The sequence below is a fragment of the Pan paniscus genome, chromosome 13 (genome assembly GCF_029289425.2).
Source record: "Pan paniscus chromosome 13, NHGRI_mPanPan1-v2.0_pri, whole genome shotgun sequence".
In the NCBI taxonomy this organism is placed as follows: Eukaryota; Metazoa; Chordata; class Mammalia; order Primates; family Hominidae; genus Pan; species Pan paniscus.
Genome location: NC_073262.2, coordinates 73502324 through 73521355, shown reverse-complemented (window position 1 = coordinate 73521355; position 19032 = coordinate 73502324). Strand labels below are relative to the sequence as shown.

Sequence of the window (19032 nt, the reverse complement as noted above, 5' to 3'; positions counted from 1 at the left end):
AAAGTACAAGGTGAAAAACATAAGTTTCTCAGAAAAGTTCAGCCCACACTGATTGTTCAATCAGTTGTGATTCTTCATTGCTTGTCATTTCTTTTTCAAAGTTCCTCTGAACTTTAGCTGCACAAGTGATACAGCTAGGCCAGGTCTGAGCCTGAGGTGCCTGTTCTGCCAAGACCCAAAGGTCCAATGGCCCATTAGCCCAATGTATTGTGGAAAGCCAACACAGTGAGTCCCCCTCCGGGTGGCTCTGGAAGCTGCCCAAAATACTGAGGCCTGCTGTCTGGTTCTTCCCAGAGTAGAATTCTAACAGCTCCTGAAAAACTCAAAAAGCAGCAGTTCCTGCTGGGTTTGGAGGTCTCACAACAACTTATATAACAACAAGACATTTTTGTGGGTACCATGATACATGTTTACTGAATAGTTGGGATGCCATGTGACACAGCCTTTGTTAGTCATTAGTTCAGTAGCAAGGCAGATTATCCTATTGGCCAACTGTGAGAAGTTAAATCCCTAAGAAAATGGGCAGAGAGAAAGAAAGAAAAAAAATACACCCAGTCACACATGTGAAAATGCATCTTTTGTGTTCCTGGGAAAATTTGGGATTAAGTCTCTTAGTTGATAATGCCTTCCGTATACTGCCTGATTTTTCCTAAATGTAGCAGATATTCTTTTTCTCTTTTCTTTTTTTGAGACAGAGTTTTGCTCTTTTGCCCAGGCTGGAGTGATGTGGCGTGATCCCGGCTCACTGCAACCTCCGTCCCCAGGTTCAAGTGATTCTCCTGTCTCAGCCTCCAGAGTAGCTGGGATTATAGGCACATGCCACCACACCCGGCTAATTTTTGTATTTTTAGTAGAGACGGGGTTTCACCATGTTGGCCAGGCTGGTCTCAAACTCCTGACCTCAGGTGATCCACCTGCCTCTGCCTCCCAAAGTGCTGGCATTACAAGCGTGAGTCACCGCACCCAGCCAGATATATCCTTTTTAAGAGACGTGTCGTAGATGGCTGGACTGAAGGCAGGTAGCTGAGGGTTCACATTCATGGCCACTTTCTGCATGTTGTGTCTTCTATTTTCTCCCTCTGGAATCAGTTATATTTTATTCTGTAGCCATTTGTCCCAACAAAGCTACCTGGGAAGGCAATGAGACCATATTCTAGGATGAACCACAGAAGACAGCAATCGACTAGTAAGGAACTGGACGAGTCCCAGAGGATGTTCCAGGTCTGTGGTGTGTACCAGTTGTGAATGGCTGGCTAGGGTCCAGACAAGAACTGGAACTAATGTGGTGTGGAGAGAGGGCTGGCTGGGGCGTGGGGAGAAGCTTGAGGCAAGTCATAAAAAAGAGGTGCCTCCACCCCCCACATGGACTGGCCTGAGTTATATAGCACTTACATCGACATGCAGCCAAAGGTTATATTTCTCACATATATCTGCAATCTCTTGTATCGGATCAAAAGCTCCATAAACAGTCGTGCCAGCAGTTGCATTGACATAAAAGGGAACATATCCCTACAAGGTAAGACAGATATAGGCTGATGAGTATTTTTAACCTTTCTCATTTGCTGATTTTCACAGGAAGAAGAATTGTGTAACATTTATTTCTAACAGTAAATGGCAAAACTTATGTGTTACCAGATACTACATCTAGTAGTGTTTTGTTGGCTCATTCACTCATTCATTCATTTATTCAACAAATATTTTTTGATTGCCTTTTGTGTGCCAGGCCCTGCCATAGATGCTAGGGACTCAGCAGTGAGCACAACAGATAAAGAATTCTGTCATTGCGGAGTTTACATTTTAGTGGCAGGTGACAGATAATAAGCTAAATTAAATAAGCAAAATATACAGTATGTTTAATAGCAATAATTTCTATGGCAAAAGATAAAGCAGGAAAGAGTAATAATAAGTGTTTGGAATGATGGCCAGATAGTTCTGAATATCACCTGTGCATCATTCTTTTAAGAGGCTGTGTTGTTTTAAGTGTATTGATATAATAATTATACTGAAACATTGTGGGGTTCAATTATTTAAAAAAGGTCTATACACTGTGAAAGCTGATACACTCACTAACAGTAGACGTGGTGAAATGTTGACATAAACAAAAAATAAATGAAGGAGTAGAGTAATAGATCTAAGACAAGTTTGGGGAAATCTATGAATCTTAAGCTTTTCTTTTTTTCTGACACAGGTTCTTGCTCTGTCACCTAGGCTGGAGTGCATTGGCACGATCATGGCTCACTTCAGCCTCTACCTCTCCAACTCAAGCAATCCTCCCACCTCACCTTTCTGAGTGGCTGGGACTATAGGCGTGCACCACCACACCTGGCTATGTTTTAAAATTTTTTACAGAGATGTGGGTTACCCTATGTTGCCCAGGCTGGTCTTGAATTCCTGGGCTCAAGGGATCTTCCTGCCTCAGCGTCCCAAAGTCCTGGGATTACAGGTGCGAGCCCCTATGCCCTGCCTCTTAGGCTTTTGTGAAGCTCAACTCCACCTCTGCTCCTTGCTCAGTCTTTACAACACTTAGATCCACTTCCTCTGCCAAGACCCCAGCAAATAACTACAATTAGAGAAGGAGGTATAAGAATGTAACTGAAACAACCATGTGTTGGTAAGTGGCCTGACAGCTACCTGGCACTGACTTGTGGATACATCTGTTCTGTGAGTTTTTTTGTTTAATAGAGTTTGTTGAGGCTGGATGTGCCAAGTACCATGGGCCATCTGCCAGGGCATGGAAGCACTTTGCTAAACAGAATCCTAAGCTAAAATGGCATCTGTTAAAATGAGATAATACCCAACAAGTAGTAAGTAAAAAGTTCAATTAGGCTATATCTTCATGATGCTCAGGGATTTGATTTATTTGAAGAACATCAAACCAATCACTTGGCACAATGAAGATAGGACAAATAGTTTAATGACCAAATTTTTCATTTTTAAAAAAAACCCTGATATTGTGTAGACACAGCTTTAAAACCAAATTATTTTACTAGTTGGAAATAAGCAAATTTGAAGAATAGAATTTTAGAAGCACAAGAAAATTGTCTCATATTATCAAGGACTGTTTTTGTCTAGGACAGAAAGAAGGTATTTTAAAACTGGAGTTTAGATGCGCCACGGAGTACATACCTTCTGTTTGGCTTCAAGAATTTTTGCCTCAAAATCAGCTGGAATTATTTTCCCCCTATAATTATTGGAAAAGGAGGGAAATTAAAATGAAGAATCAATGAGATTGCACATGAAAAAAACTTTAGCAGCAGCTAAAGCAATTTAATCGGATATTTTCAACAGACCATTAACAGCTTGGCAAAATGTACTGAGCCAGTCCTTAAGCACAATAAAACAAATTTAACAGATGAACACATTTAATACATCAAGAACCTAATATTCACCCTCCCCTGCCTACCTCTCATTGCACTTTATCAAAATCACATTGTCAGTTCCAAAGCCAAGTGCAGCCCCAGCTTTCTTTATGGAATAGTGACTCTGCAACAAACAGAGGCTCGAGGTTAGAAGTTGGAAAGTCCCCTAAAAAACACCACTATCCATGAGAAAGCATCCCCGACTCACCTGTTCTGAGGTGAAGAGGACCAGTTTGGGCACAGCCGCCATGCCCTTTGTCTTAACTTCCGGGAAGTACTTGTAGCGAGCAGCCATGATGCTGTACATGTTGGATATGGCGCCCCCTGTCAGCAAGCGGACATATTGGGAGGTGTTGGGGCTCTTTGATTATTGTTTCTAAAAACGAACGCTGAGCTGGTGTCTCAAGAGACAAGGGAGGTCAGGAAGCGAAAGGATAATATCCTGATAGGTTTTGCTGGCTTCCCTATTGCTGGGGCTTCCCACTGGACCCTTTACCCTGGGAATACAAGTAGTCACACTTATTACCAAAGCTATCTAGGCAATTTGGCTGGAGGTGATTCGTGTACTTCAGTGCCCTTTCCACCTGAAGTCTAGACAGAAATATAAGAGGTAGCTGCATCAGTGGCTGCAAAGGGGTAGGTGAGTTATATCCTTCCTGCTTTACTTTCTGCTCAATCTATTTACTGAACAAAGATGAATCTGTTCCCTGAGTTCAGAAAGACAGAGAAAGAAAGAATAATGGAGCCTACAGAAAGAAACAGTGACATTTCTTGGTTACCTGCCTAGGTGCTCTCTTCAGCCCAACTGAGTTACTGAGTCATTTAGGAGAACTCTAAGTTTATTAAAATAAGGACAAACTCATGTTTACCTAAATAAAGACACAAGGAGAACTGACATAACTATGTATGTTTGGCCAACACAAACTAGTTAATTTTACATTAATTATCTGACAATTAAACTTAGGCAAATTTGTGGTCTGCTTGAATTACCTAGATAACTGCAATCCTTATTTCTTCTTTTCCCCTTGTACACAATCACACTGTCTCTGACACCATCAGAATACCTATTCTTGTTTTAAAAATTCTTATTTTATCTACTTCAAACTAGAGATTCAAAGTAGATATACTATTTTGGCTGAAATCAATCAATTAATTAATAATCTTGATTCACTGATCCCCAGCATAATCAAACTGCTGTTGACAGAATGGAGTTGTTTAATAGTGAGACCTTGTTTCTACAAAAGAAATTTTAAAACGGCTGGGCATGGTGGCACATGCCTATAGTCCCAGCTACTTGAGAAGCTGAAGCAGGAGGATTGCTTGAGCCCAGGAGTTCGAGGCTGCAGTGAGCTAGGATCACACCACTGCACTCTAGCCTGGATGACAGAGTGAGACCCTGTCTCAAAAAAAAAAGAAAAAGAAAAAATGGGGTTATTTAGCATTATCTAGACACAGCCTTTGTCAGTTTTTACAGATTTAGGCATAGCCTTTTTTAGTTAATTCATATAGAATGTAGCATTTTTGTTAGCCTTCATCTTGAAAAAATAGGAAGTCAGAGTATCCAAAAAAAATTTTAAGGCATTATTCTTCCATAAACCTACTTCATATTTTGTATTCTTAAGAATCCCAAACCTTGAGAAGAGGAAGAGAAGAGAAACCTACCAGGAGAAAATATCCCATCACCATCTTTACTTGACCATCCAATTATCTCTCTCATCTTCTTAAGTGTTATTTGTTCCATGAGGACAAACACTGGTGCAATTTCATATGTAAACCTGGAAAGGTGGTAAGAAGAAGGATGAAAGAAAATAAAGAAGTCAAACCACTTATTTTAGGAACACAGAGGATTGGTTTAGTATTTGTAGTTGGGTTCTAAAAAAAAGCTGTTCCAAACCACTAACATGATTCATTTCCTGGAAATGCATTAAGTCGCCGATCATAAAATGTCAGAAACCAGCCTGGGTTACTGAGAGAGGTGGTGGAAGTGCCAGCCCTGTGATACTTCACCAACAAAATAGATTCTTATCTGAATGGAATGTCTTAGGCATGGTCCACCCAGAGGAATAGAAGGAAAGAAAATGACTTTTCTGAGTCCCTTTTACCTCTAAGATTATAGGACAATGCAAATGTTAATTGAAAAAAGCATTCCAAGTTCTATGTAAAATTGGTTTACAATTTGTTTTAAAAAAAAAAAAAAAGCTGACTGCCAGTTTCACACTTGTAGAATATATAAAAGCCAGAGCCAAAGTCTATCTTTTAAAAATAATGTAAACATCTGAAGGCTAACTGTGAAGATAATTGGAAATATTGACCCAGGTTTTAAAGATCTCAATATAATTATCTACATGGTTTTTCTGTAATAATCCTCAAGGACAGCTATGTTTCTATAATTCTCTGAAGTCAATATCTGTCAAGAATAATTCTAAGTGATGATTTTCTAATTACAAATTATAAATAACAAGAAGACGGTCAACTGGCATAAACAACTAGCTGTGGGCATCAGATATCTTGGAAGGTTACATTTATCTTCTAAGAAACTGATTTAAAAGTAGCAAGCCATGCTCTTTTCAAAGCAATTCAACACAGAGGCATAGTCTGGTAGACTAGTCATTGAAACAAGATCGTGAGACCAAACGTGGGGCCTAAGAAAAATCAAGGAAGGTCTGTCCACAGAAAATTAAGCCAGAAAACAAAAAGATATTTACTAAGCTCTGAGGCTTTTTGTCTTTCTTGTTTTTGCTTGGCATTCTTTAGCATTAGAGTCTGTAGGCTGGGCTCAGATAATCTTCACCGAAAAGAGATGCCTAGACTGACTCAGCTAAGTGACATGGGGAAGCTTTATCACTGGTTAGGGTGTTTGAGCCAAGTGCTAATGTTGAAGACTAATGGGAATTCTTGCTTGCTTAATGTAAGGCAAAGCTATTTGTAAGGATGAGATAACTATTGTTTTACATAAGACACAGGTGAAGTTACTAAGTTTTAATTGTGGATGAAAAAAGCAGTCAAATTAATCACATGGAGGTAAAAGAAGACAAAAAGATCCTGAAGGATCCTCAGATATGTTGGTAGAAGTATTTTATTTCCAAAAAGAATATGTCCATTTTCCTTGGGAGGCCCCTGGAAATTTAGGAGGAAGACCCTTGGAAACCATGTGTGCAGTTACCATCACCTCTGGAGGTCACAATCATGCTTTGGTTCTGCTCTGAGCCCCATCACCGTAGCAACCAACACTCCCTCATGTCTGATGGCCTGATAAAGGAAGAAGAAGAGAAGGATTCCTGGTTTAGCCTGTGCTGCCAAGTGTACCAAGAGGCAAACTCATGATGGGCTTTTAACCATTCTTGAACAAATGTGTTATTAATGGTTCCACTGGTTTTTGGAAATGTTGACATGACAAAAATGTTTGCATGGCGAGGAGATACTGGTGGCAGTGTCTGTGCTAGAATCTCCCAGTACTATATAAGAAAGCTCTCTGGGGTAAGGCAAGGAACAAATGAAATCACATACCATAATATCAGAACCATATCAAAGACTGGATGAAAGTTGGCTTAGGATCAAGTCAGTGTTGGCCAGGCAGGAACCACATGGACAAGGGAGAGGGAATGGGACTGAATATCAGGCATAGGTCCCACTCCATGCTTCAGATTTAAAACCAATTAGGCCCAAGGTTTGCATGAATTAGCCTCCCCAAGGACCAGGAACATGGCCATTACTCTCAGGATTGGGAGGAAGAGTCTAGAGAGTTTATCATGAGATTAACTGATCTAATCTATTTCAGGTTCCTTATCTATGCCAGGTACCTGATTCCTAAACTTTCTTTCAGTTCTATTCAACAAATACTTACTGAGTGGCTATTCTCTGCCAGGTGACATCCTATGTACTAAGGAAACTAAGATATTAGAAGACACCATTCTCAACCTTGAGGAGGAAACCTACTAGGATGATTCTAGCATCTGGTTCTTGGCCTTAGCTGTATCCTGTTTGATAGTCCCTGCCTGAGTCTAAAGGACCAATTTTCCACTCTTTTCCTGACTTATTAGCTTAGGCCTGACACTCTCTCCTGAAAGCTAGTATATCAGTCCATGGCTGCTGATCCACAGCCAGGCCTGACAAATGGGCTGACATGGTGTTCTTCATTCCTGACACGTCTTCTGACCCTGCTGCCCCATCCTGGGCCATGTTTACAATCTGTGCAGCTGCACCCTTAAAGAAGGCCTTGTAGTTTACCAAAACAGTTTTTAAAAATTTTTTATTTTCAATTTTATTTTATTTTATTTTGTGTAGAGATGGAGTTCTCACTATACTGCCCAGGCTGGTCTTCAATTCTTGGCCTCAAGCGATCCTCCCGCCTTTGCCTCCCAAAGTTCTGAGATTACAGTTGTGAGCCACCATGCCCAGTGGTTCTTCACCTAATTGGGATTACAGATCCCTTTGGGAATCCTAGGAAATCTGTAGTCCTTCTCTCCAAGTAAAAAATGAAGATAGGCACATCATTTTGTATAGAACTATAGGAGATTCTTCTCTTGCAACCTGGATTCCAGGTTGGGTACCCTTTTCCTAAATGACTGAGGAAAGCAAATGAAGTCAAGAGATCAAAGGTCAAATATGAATTCAGAAGAAGCTGGTTAGATGCTAAAGTCAAAGTACAAGATTACATTTCAGAGTCAGAACCAGAAACTAAACCTGCCAGAAGCTCTGGGTTGAAGCATAAGAACATGGGATTGGAAGTAAAGATTTAAAACAGTAGGATGGTGGCATTCATGGAGTGACACTAGAGGAGCATTCTGAGCATGTCTATATTCCGAGTAGGGAAGTGAGTCAGCCCTTTTGCAGTGGTTCAACTCACCTTCCCAGAGGGGTTCACTCAGAGCGAAGGCAAATTGACTGTCAACAAGCTGTAGTTCTTGTGTGGCAGAGTCTGCTTGTTGCTACCCATATCAATTTTCCCTTGCTTTGTTAAATTTTATTTAGCGTTGCTGTTCACGCTGATCGAAGACTATATTTTCTACCCTTTTTTTGGTGTGGTCTTGGACTAAGTGCTGGCTAAAGAGGCTTTATGGAAATGTGTGAGACTTCTGAGAAGGTTTTTTTTTTTAATTTTTTTTTAATCAAAGAGGAGTATGTCTCTTTTGCCCTTCCCTCCCTCCCTCCCTCCCTCCCTTCCCTACCTCCCTCCCTCCCTTCCCTACCTCCCTCCCTTCCTCCCTCCCTCCCTTCCTTTCTGAGTTCTGGAACACCGGAGTGATGTCTGGAGCTCCAGCAGCCAGACTGCACCATAATGCAACTTTGAGGATGGGAGCCATGTGCTACAATAGGGATTAGAAAGGCACACAAAATCTGGATCCCTGGTGACTGTCATACTGGGAACTTCTTTAATGAGAGAAATAATCTTCCATGCTGACTCTATCCTGATACTCCTCTTGACTTCTCCTTACAGATGTGGCAGGTAATACATCTTCACCTTAAAAGGTAACATAGCTGAGGGGAGCTTAGGGAAACACTCTACTGTCCAGATGATGAGAGACAGAAATAAAAGAGTCAGGAAGGTCTCGAATAGCAACAGTGACTGTGCGGTGGTTGCCTTTCCTAGGTGCACACACTGTACCTTGTATACGCTAGGCACTTAGGACTGGAGCCATTTTTAGTCTTCAGAACCACTCTGTAGGATGGATACTATTATCCTCCATTTTCCTGATGAGAAAACTGAGGTTCAGAGAAATTCAGTGATTTGTTTTAAGATCTCCGAGTTAGTGTGTTTAACCAGAATTCCAAGCCTATGTCACAGCTGCTTTTCCATGACAAACGAGAACTGCTTACTGCAGGCTCCTATCTAATGACCTGCCCGGTGGTGTAAAATGATGAATAAGTCCCATAGAGAATTTCTCCTGGATATTTTCTATGAAAATAAAGTGCTAGATGCTTGAAATCATAACCTCATAGCAAAGGGTTATGATAGATCTTGCCATTAAGATTATGTATTGCCATTAGATGTTTGAGGGCAGGCTGTTGTTTGTACTCGGGCCCTACTCAACCTGCGCAATTGTGCTTGGTGGCCCTGTTCTGGAAGAAAAGAGCTGTATGTGCCTTGGATAACTACATATTTGTGAACTTTTGTTTGGATCTTCACTGGGTCGTTGCTTAGAAGAAGAATATACTGCACAGCAATGTGCAAAAGCAGGTGTAAAGGCATGGACATAGATTTTTTTTTTTTTTTTGAGATGGAGTCTCGTTCTGTCGCCTGGGCTGGAGTGCAGTGGCATAGTCTCAGCTCACTGTAACCTCTACCTCCCAGGCTCAAGTGATTCTCCTGCCTCAGCCTCCTGAGTAGCTGGGATTACAGGCACCCGCCACCACACCCGGCTCATTTTTGTGTTTTTAGTAGACATGGAGTTTCACCATGTTGGCCAGGCTGGCCTTGAACTCCCATTTTAGGTGACCCATCCACCTTGGCCTCCCAAAGTGCTGGGATTACAGGTGTGAGCCACCACGCCCAACCTACCATCTTTCTATTCTAATAGTCAGACAACTTGCACTTTGTACCTGTGTCAGGTTATTGGATCGTTCTTTCAAAGAGGCTATGACTGAGGAATATAGTTCTTATTTTCTATGTCAGGTGCCACCTAAACTCAATGAGAGTACAGGACCAAAAACCAGGCATTATCACTAAATAAATCCTGCACTGCCATAGAAAGATCCTTTTGCCATTCTTTCCCAGACTTATTTTGAACACTGTTCCCAATTGGAGAAGGAATTGTCACAAGGGAGCAAATTTTGCCTCAGCTCCTGACAGTGCTGCCACATTTCATGATCTTCCAGGGGAACTGGCTTAGAACAATTTCTAGATAATAGTTATTGCTTCTTCAGACAATGCCTTGTCTCTAGAACTGACAGAAACTATTTTGCTATTTTAAATAACCTTCTCTATCGATCTGTTGGAATCAGTCATATTTTATAAATATCTCCCATTCAAGTACAGCTACAATTACTACATGTCATTTAGTTGGATTGGCCTTGACCTCAGATGGCTGGGACACATTTTAGTGTTTTGCAGCTGAGCTAAGAGAAGAGTAAGGGACTTTGGTTTTATGAACACATGCCAAAAAAGGAGAATTTGTGGGATTTTTCTGGTTTAGGAATATCTGGTCATAAGTGGTTGAAAGGGGGGAGGTCCCTTATTTACCTTGAGATTGGAGACATATATATACATGGAAAAAGCAGCTGAGTGCCCTGCAGAACACACACTTAAAGGTGCTGAGTAAATTCAGTGCCTGTATTAATATGGGTACTTGGACTTTAATAGATATGTATCTTTTACTCTGTTTTCCTCACTTATTTTCCAAATGGTTGAGTTAAAAACAACAACTATATTTCCTAATTTACATTGTTCCTTAGTGCTAGATACTACAATTAAACATTAGTGTCTTTTCTCAAGTTATAATTAACTCTACTATGATGTCTGTGCTGGCTGGTATATTTTCATCTCAAAAATCACAGTACAGTAAAGATTGCTAAATGGAGCTTTTTGTTCAAATTCCAAGCAACTGTATCTTTGACCTGTATTCCTCTTGGCCCTTCCAAATCTCAGTGACCCAACATGGACAGTCTGTGAAGCTAACCATGACTTGCAAGCAGGGAGCATGAAAATCATTTTAGTTTTTCAATCAGTTTAATCTTTTATGCTTTTTTACCACCAGAGGCTTCACTTGTCACATTTGCTCTTTAAAATTTGTCACTGTTGTTTTAAATTAGCCAAGAAAACAGGAATCCTTAATTAATAGAAACTTTTCTGAATATAGTTAAGTATTCTGAGTCACAGCATTAAACAGCTTTAGAATACATATGGGTCACTATATAATTTTAAATGCCCTTCAGGTTTTCTGGCTGAGAGCAGTTTAAGAAAAACAGACTACCTTAAACTTCAATAATTTACATTCTATCTTGATATCAAGTGGATTTTCTCATTTTAAGCAATACTACCCTTTTACCTAAATTCATTTTTTGGAATCTACTTTTCTATGAACTTAAAAAGTGAGTGGCTATTTTCTGAATATTTCCACAGTGATGGACACCCATGTAATTCTTATATAGTTGTTTTTAAATTATTATAAGATATTTGTTTTGTTATTTTCCTTTGGATACTTTAATAGGATGTAGTGCCATTGTCTGGATGTACAGATACTGGTAAAACATTGTCATTAGTGTTGAGAGCAAAGGCAGTACTCTGATGGCCCTCCATCGATTAGTAATCTCACATTTTCTTAAAAGAGGGCACATGCATGTAGACGAAAATCTGGGATGATTGCTATAAGACTACCCAGGTAGTACTTGTACCCCATACCCTACAGGACCTCAGAGTCAGTTTTGTGTAAATTTTCAAGAACTTAGAAACAAAGAAAGGCTTTGCCTACACAAACAAGTATGAAAAAATGTCACATTTAGAAAAACAATCACTTATTTTGAAAAGAATATATACTGTATCAGTATTGGCTGAATTTTTAGAATTTTTAGTTAAGCAATAGGTTGATCAAATTGGTTTGTGGGTTTATGGCTGCTTTAATTATGGAAGAAATATGACCTAAATGATAAGGACCAATGTGCTTGGGTGGAAAAAGGTGAAACCAAGATCATACCTCAAAACATAACCTCTTTAGATACACCATTAAGAGAAATGGGTCTTTTAACATGAAATTTCAACACTACATTTTGGAAGTTACAGTTATTATTTCTCATGACCATGCTTTCCTTAAATTCCATTATTAAATTCAACAATAGTTTATTAAGTATTTACCATTAAATCAGAACTGTGATAAACCTAAAGATTTTAAGAGAAAAAATGACCAGGGAAACTTTAATAAAATAGAACCACTGGGATTGAACTTCTAAAGCAACAAGCCATAGTCATACATCAGGGTTGCTTATATGAAAACATATGAGACTTACATGTTGGTATTGGCCGTTGATGTCAGCCATTCTCCAGCTAGGCCAATAATATCCAATCCAGTGGAGAGCTGGTTGAAAAATCGAGGATGACCTAGATAGAAAACAGAAAAGCATCAAGGCAAATGCAGATTTCTCAACCTATCTTGAAGGCAAACGGCCTGCCCCACTGGGTCACACTGATGGGGCTTCCATCCCAGTGATATGTCGAATAAGGCTGCTCAAGGATATTGAAAAAGGAAGGGCAGGTTGACCCACCCTATACCAACCATTAACATTCATAATGTCCCTCAAACTTCTATGTTTCTAAAGCATCGTGCTTTTAAAGAATAATATCCAGTATCATGAAACAAATCATGCTTTCCAGTGTTTTGTGTTTTGATGTGTTTTGCCAATATATGTATAGTAAAATGACCTTCAAATTAAATTTATGGCTGAGATAACTTAGCTCTCCTCTGTGAAATAGGCAGCCTATTTCACTCATTCAGTTGTTGGTGAAATAATTGCTTTTGCTACGTAACTCTAAATCCCTGTGCAACCCACAGTATGCTTTAACAGGCTTTGCTCTCAGCAAATTCAGGATTGTTGCCAAGTTTTTGCCAACTTAGCATTCAACGGAAAACTCAACTCCACATCAGCAGGCTTGGCTCAGATGTCAGGAAGGAGTCAACGCAATAGATTATCTAGGGACGTGTGGCTGGGAACTGGTGTTAGAAAGATATGCTGACTGCTGTGTTTCCAGTGGAAATTGCCTTTGCTTCTGAAAAAAAAAAAAAAAAAAAAAAAACAAAACCAAAAACGGTCAGAGAGCTAGTGTTAGAATGTTCCTGGTCTAACTGTCCTCTCTGAGAATCTCTATTCTTCCCTAGATGTGATTCAGAACATCTGGACTATGCCTTCTTATATCAGAAGATACCAATCTCTGCATCTTAAGAGCCCTCACAAAATAATACTGGTTTTTAGAAAAAACTAAAAGAAGCATAACTAGTAAACTTAGTTTAAGTATGGGGCCATATTCTAGATATTCATGTGGACTATCCTAGATAGTTAAATGATTCCATGTTACTCTACTTTGCTCATTGCCAACAGAATCTGAGGTCTTTTGAAACAACACATTGTATTGAAAGCCATTAAAATATATATGCAATATCCATTTAAAAACTTTTAACAATAACACTTCATTTTAAGACAAGACTGAATGGTAAATAAATGCAATCACACTATTTGATAATGTATCAAAACCATACAGCTTGGCAGAAACAAAAGATGGACAAAGACAGAGAGATTAACACAAAGTGAAATAGTATCTCTTTGTCCATTAAAATATAAAGGACACAAAGTCCTTCAAAATCTTATTTTTAGCTTATGGTTACAACCTTGTGCCCCCAAATCTTATATCTACCAGAATTTCTATTAAGTAACAAAATAGTTTCAATTTGAATTTCAATTCTCTATATTGGATGAAAGTAGCAGATGATAGATATGGTGCTGGGCCGCTCATGGCCTAAATTCAGGTAGGGGGAGAAGGAAAGAATTATTTTTTAAAGTAAAGTTTTCCTACAAATAAACTACAAGAAAAAAAAGAAGAGTTGGAGGGGGAGATCTCTTGATTAGGAGACAAGGCAAACAACTGCATGTAAGAAACTTATTTGGATCCTGATTCAAATGAGTTTAACTAAATTAAAGCATTTATGACGTTCATGATACAATTGGAAATTTGAAAACTGACTAAATATTTCATTAAGGAGCTATAAATTTTTCTTTTCAGGTATGACAATGACATTGTGGATTTTTTTTAAAAAAGTTCTTAAGAATGAATATTGGGCCAGGCACGGTGGCTCATGCCTGCAATCCCAGCACTTTGGGAGGCCAAGGTGGGTGGGTCATCTGAAGTCAGGAGTTCGAGACCAGCCTGGCCAACATGGTGAAACCCCATCTCTACTAAAAAAATACAAAAATTAGCCAGGCATGGTGGTGTGCACCTATAATCCCAGCTTCTCTGGAGGCTGAGGCAGGGGAATAGCTTGAACCCAAGAGGGGAGGTTGCAGTGAGCCGAGATCACGCCACTGCACTCCACTCCAGCTTGGGCAACAAGATTGAAACTCCATCTCAAAAAAAAAAAAAAAAGAATGAATATTTATGGATACAATAATATTATGTTGGGTATTTGCTTTCATGTAATGTAGGTGATGGGGAATGGATGGCGGTACAGGTAAAAGCTGATAATAAAGCAGGGCATTAGGTATATAGGGTTCATTATAGGATTCTACTTTTGTGTAAGTTTAAAATTTTCCATAAGAAAAAGTTTTAAAAAGAACAACGAAGGGAGTCCAGCATATCTACAAATCACTTAAGTAGCTGCTGTGGCTGAAGGCTGACTGGTGCCTGTTAGTTCATGGGAAATCTCTATAGGCCGGTTCATTTTTTAAAAGAAGTCTTTTATTAATTTATAGAGAAATTTCTAAATGCCATCATCATCTCTTCACAGACTATACCCGGATCAGTATGTTTTCACTATTAAAACCCAATTCATTATTTTGGCTGACCCTATTAATGCATTAATATCCTTGAAAAAATACTTTCTACTGTGTGTAGCTACCTGTGGGGTTTACCCTATTGCTCCTTATCTATGCTTAAATTCCACATCAGCAACCAGGAGCTGTTTTGACATGGCAGCAACAGCATGCTTTTATCAGGGCCAAAATCCTGAGATATAGCAGGAGGTTTCACATTGCTTGGAAGACTGTGAACTCTGTAAAGACAAATATCTGCCCCAAGAAGCAACTCTGAGGAACAAAAATGAATGTTTGCAGGCTAAGTACCTAAGTGGGTTCATACACTGGACTAATGAAAGTCAATGCTTTCTCTTTTTTTTTTTTTTTTTTGAAACAGGGTCTTGCTGTCACCCAGGCTGGAGTGGTGCAGTGGCACGATCTCAGCTCACTGCAACCTCCGCCTCCCGGGCTCAAGTGATCATCCCACTGCAGCCTCCAGAGTAGCTGGGATCACAGGTACACACTACCACGCTCAGCTAATTTTTGTATTTTTGGTAGAGATGGGGTTTTGCCCAGGTTAGTCTTGAACTCCTGAGCTCGCGTGATCCACCTGCCAGCCTGCCAATGTGATGGGATCACAAGTGTGAGCCACCAGGCCAGGCCCGTCAGTGCTTTCTCTGACCACAAGATGCTTTGGTTTTGTAGATAATATTAGATGATATTATGACAAAATCATGTATTTTTATTAGAGGGACAACGCCATTCTGGGCTTTCATAATAAAATGATGTAGTTCTCATCTCTCTGAGAAAGCGCATGTAGAGCAAACTGGCAAAGTTCAAAATATCACATCAAAGCAAGTCAAGCTAAACATACATGGGGAATTCTGACTCTTTTTAAAATGCAGCCAAATAACACTATTTGTTTTCCATCAGGAATATATTAGCCATCTGACCAAGATGAGAAGTAACTAAATGTAAATTGATAGAGTGCTTTTCTTTAAAAATCAAACAACATAAATTTTGTACATATAACTGAGTCTTGTGTATCCAGCAGTCATTTAATGAAGCTGCACTTATTCCAGTGGTGTTGGCAGACCTCAGCAGCTCTCTGGGATTCCTCATTTTAAAAAGCGTCTTTGGCCAGCATCATTATTTCATTATAACACTTTGTTTTTGACATCCAATAGTCTTACTCAGCTCTATCACCACCAGCCTCCTAGTCTCAGTCTTAAATCTATCTTCAAATGATGAGGAAGAATGAGAGGGAAAATAAAGAAGGAGAGACAAAGAAGAAGAAAGAACACAGGATTGCCAGTTGTGGCCTTGGGGCTTCCCCTGTGGTGGCAACTAAGCTAGGGACTGTCAATTATTCTAGATCTGTCTGCCTGAGAGCTCAGGAAAGCCAGACTGTAGTGTGGAGAGAGTTATAGGGAGAAGAAACCACTGCGTCACTCCTGGGCTTAGTCCACAGTCTGAGCTGTTTCTAAGCATCTCAGACAGAGGCCCCAAAGTCCTTGAACTTGAGGCAATTGGAAAGCAACTGCTTTGATGAAGATTGCTGATTAGAGAGAGCTCCTGGAACATGAAAAGGAGGCAAGAGGACATCCTCAAGGACTCCCATTGGAAATAGAATTTGGTGACTCAGAGTGTCCTAAGTCAGAAGTTGCAGTAGAATGAGAAGGCATGTGTGTGTGTGTGTGTGTGTGTGTGTGCGCGCGCGCGTGTGTGCCTGTGTCTTTTTGGCCTGTGTGTGCATGTGTCTTTTTGGCCTAGCCGGTAAAAGGTGTCATGGGTTGAATTGTGTTCCTCAAAAAGATGTGTTCAAGTCCTAATCCCTGGTTCCTGTGAATGTGACCTTATTTGGAAATCGGGTCTTTGCGGATGTAATCATGTTAAGATGAGGTCATGCTGGATTGGGGTGGGCCTTAATCCAACGACTGGCATTCTTATGAGGAGAGAGAAATTTGGACACACACACAGGATGAAGGCCATGTGAAGTGAAGGCAGAGGTTGGAGCGATGTATCTACAAGCCAACAAATGCCAAGGAATATCCACAACACCTGGAAGCTGGTAAAGACAAGGGTGGATCCTCTCCAAGAGCCATCAGAGAGAGCATAGCCAGCACCTTGATTTTAAACTGCTAGCCTCCAGAATTGTGAGAGAACAAATTTCTATTGTTTTGAGCCATCCAATTTGTGGTCATTTATAATGGCATTCCTAGGAAACTAATACAGAAAGGGAGAGGAAATAGCCCAATTCTCCCCAGTGTCAGGGACAGGCAAGGGCAGGATTTATCAGAATGAAACAGACCTGAAAATGGAGGCAAGAAAAGAAGCAGAGGATGGGTCATTCTGCTCTCTTTAGGTTGTGAATAGCCTAAATCCAAGAATGAAAATTCTTTTTTTTGAGATAGGGTCCCGATCTGTTGCCCAGGCTGGAGTGCAGTGGCATGATCTTGGCTCACTGCAGCCTCTACCTCTTGGCCTCAGCCTCCTGAGTAGCTGGGACTACAGGTGCACGCCACCATGCCCAGCTCATTTTCATATATATATAAATATTATATAATTTATATTTATATATTTATATAAATATATAATATATTATATATAAATATAAATTTATATACATTATATATTATATATAAATATATATAATATATAATATATAGTATATATAAATATATTATATATATTTATATATATTATTTATATATTTATTATTTATAATTTTTATTTTTAAATTTTATTATTTATAATTATTTATTATATGAAATATTTATATATTTATATATTTATATATAAAAATAGGTATATATAGAGAGAGAGAGAGAGAGAGAGAGACAAGGTTTCACCATGTTGCCCAGGCTGGTCTCGAACTCCCGAGCTCAAGTGTTCTGCCCACCTTGGCCTCCCAAAATGCTGGGATTACAGGCATGAGCCACTGTGCTTGGCCAGAATGAAAACTTTATACAGAACTTGACCTAGCACCAAGCATTTGTATCTTTTTTATCTACTTTTACTTTTACCATGATATATGCTGATGAACTTTTGCCTGGGTCGGGTCCCTCCACCAACTGTTACTGCCCAAGCTTGTTCTTGTGGTCACTGGGTACTTTGCCGCCTTCTCTCACCAGGGCTGTGTTTTTCTTCCAACACAAGTTTGATATCCTCACAACTGGCAAGGGTGAGATGGAGGGCAAAGTTGCCACTACCTGTCTACCCAACTCTCCTCCTTACCTGTGCGAACCCCATACTTCAAGGTGTCTCTGCAGTCAACCAGGATCTGCTCCAGGGACTCGGGGTGGTCAGAGAGCTCCAAGTTGAAGCCCTCCATGCCTTCCAGCAACTGGTGTGGGTGATGGAAGTCCAGCACCTTGGTGGAGCGATCAAATGTCTTGCGGACATAGTTGAGGAGTATGTCCACCACTTCCAGGAGGAATTGCACGGTTTGCTCCTCCCCGTTCTTAGCCGGAAGCAGATCTGAATTGAGGAGAGCAATGAATGGTTATCACCTGACTCATATCTAGATTTCTTCAGCCCAGAGACCCCTAATATTAACCATGCTATCTGAATAGGCCTGATTTCATTCTGGGATATGTATGTGCACTGAGAATCTGATATACCACATCCCCAGAAAAATGCACATACACAGAAGTTTTGCACATGCTTCCTGGGGATTCACAGCCTTTCTGACAGGCTGCTCAGACATGGAATGAAGTGCTCTGAGATGCCGTGAACAACCTGCGACTGCGGTTGTCATCTGCAGGTTGAATGGGCACCTGTGAGGAGTGTGATGGAGGGGGCATCTGTCGTGCTCCTCTGGGACCAGGTGTGTCCCTGTCCATCTGGTTTGGTGTTGTGATGTGCTTGGTCTGTTGGCATCAGAGGGTAAGGCCTCTGTGGGTAGAGGCTGGGGTCCCCCCTGAAGAGGGTGGTCCTTGGCGGTGTCCTTTGACAGGAAACTGGAGCTGGAAGATGGGGCTCAAGAAGGTGGGACAGGGAACCCCTGCCTCTTTCTTGACCCCACCCTTTTGGGCCTGGACTTTGAGATATCCAGAGGTGACTTTGGGTGACAGGCTCTGCAGTAGTCAGGCTAGAGGTTAGGCAGGGAAAAAAGCTGTAGGGGCCCAATTCTGTAGCTCACAGGCAGGCTGTGCAGTTGTGCACGATACTCTCTGTGACTCCCTGGGTTAGCTCCAGGGTTTTAGTGACATATTGTTTAATACTGTGGTCTGCCTTC

General features: G+C 40.4%; 1 protein-coding gene across 1 annotated transcript in view; it reads right to left on the bottom strand.

Moving 5' to 3' along the window:
- Nucleotides 1–19032, bottom strand: part of GAD1 (glutamate decarboxylase 1) — a 44193-nt gene that overhangs the window by 11964 nt on the left and 13197 nt on the right. Inside the window, exons 5-11 of the mRNA XM_003824281.5 lie at nucleotides 18030–18272; nucleotides 12300–12390; nucleotides 5022–5134; nucleotides 3568–3683; nucleotides 3404–3483; nucleotides 3127–3181; nucleotides 1393–1509 (exon numbers count right to left, since the gene is read on the bottom strand). Coding sequence (XP_003824329.1) covers nucleotides 1393–1509; nucleotides 3127–3181; nucleotides 3404–3483; nucleotides 3568–3683; nucleotides 5022–5134; nucleotides 12300–12390; nucleotides 18030–18272 — 815 coding nt within the window. The remainder of the gene's footprint in view (nucleotides 1–1392; nucleotides 1510–3126; nucleotides 3182–3403; nucleotides 3484–3567; nucleotides 3684–5021; nucleotides 5135–12299; nucleotides 12391–18029; nucleotides 18273–19032) is intronic.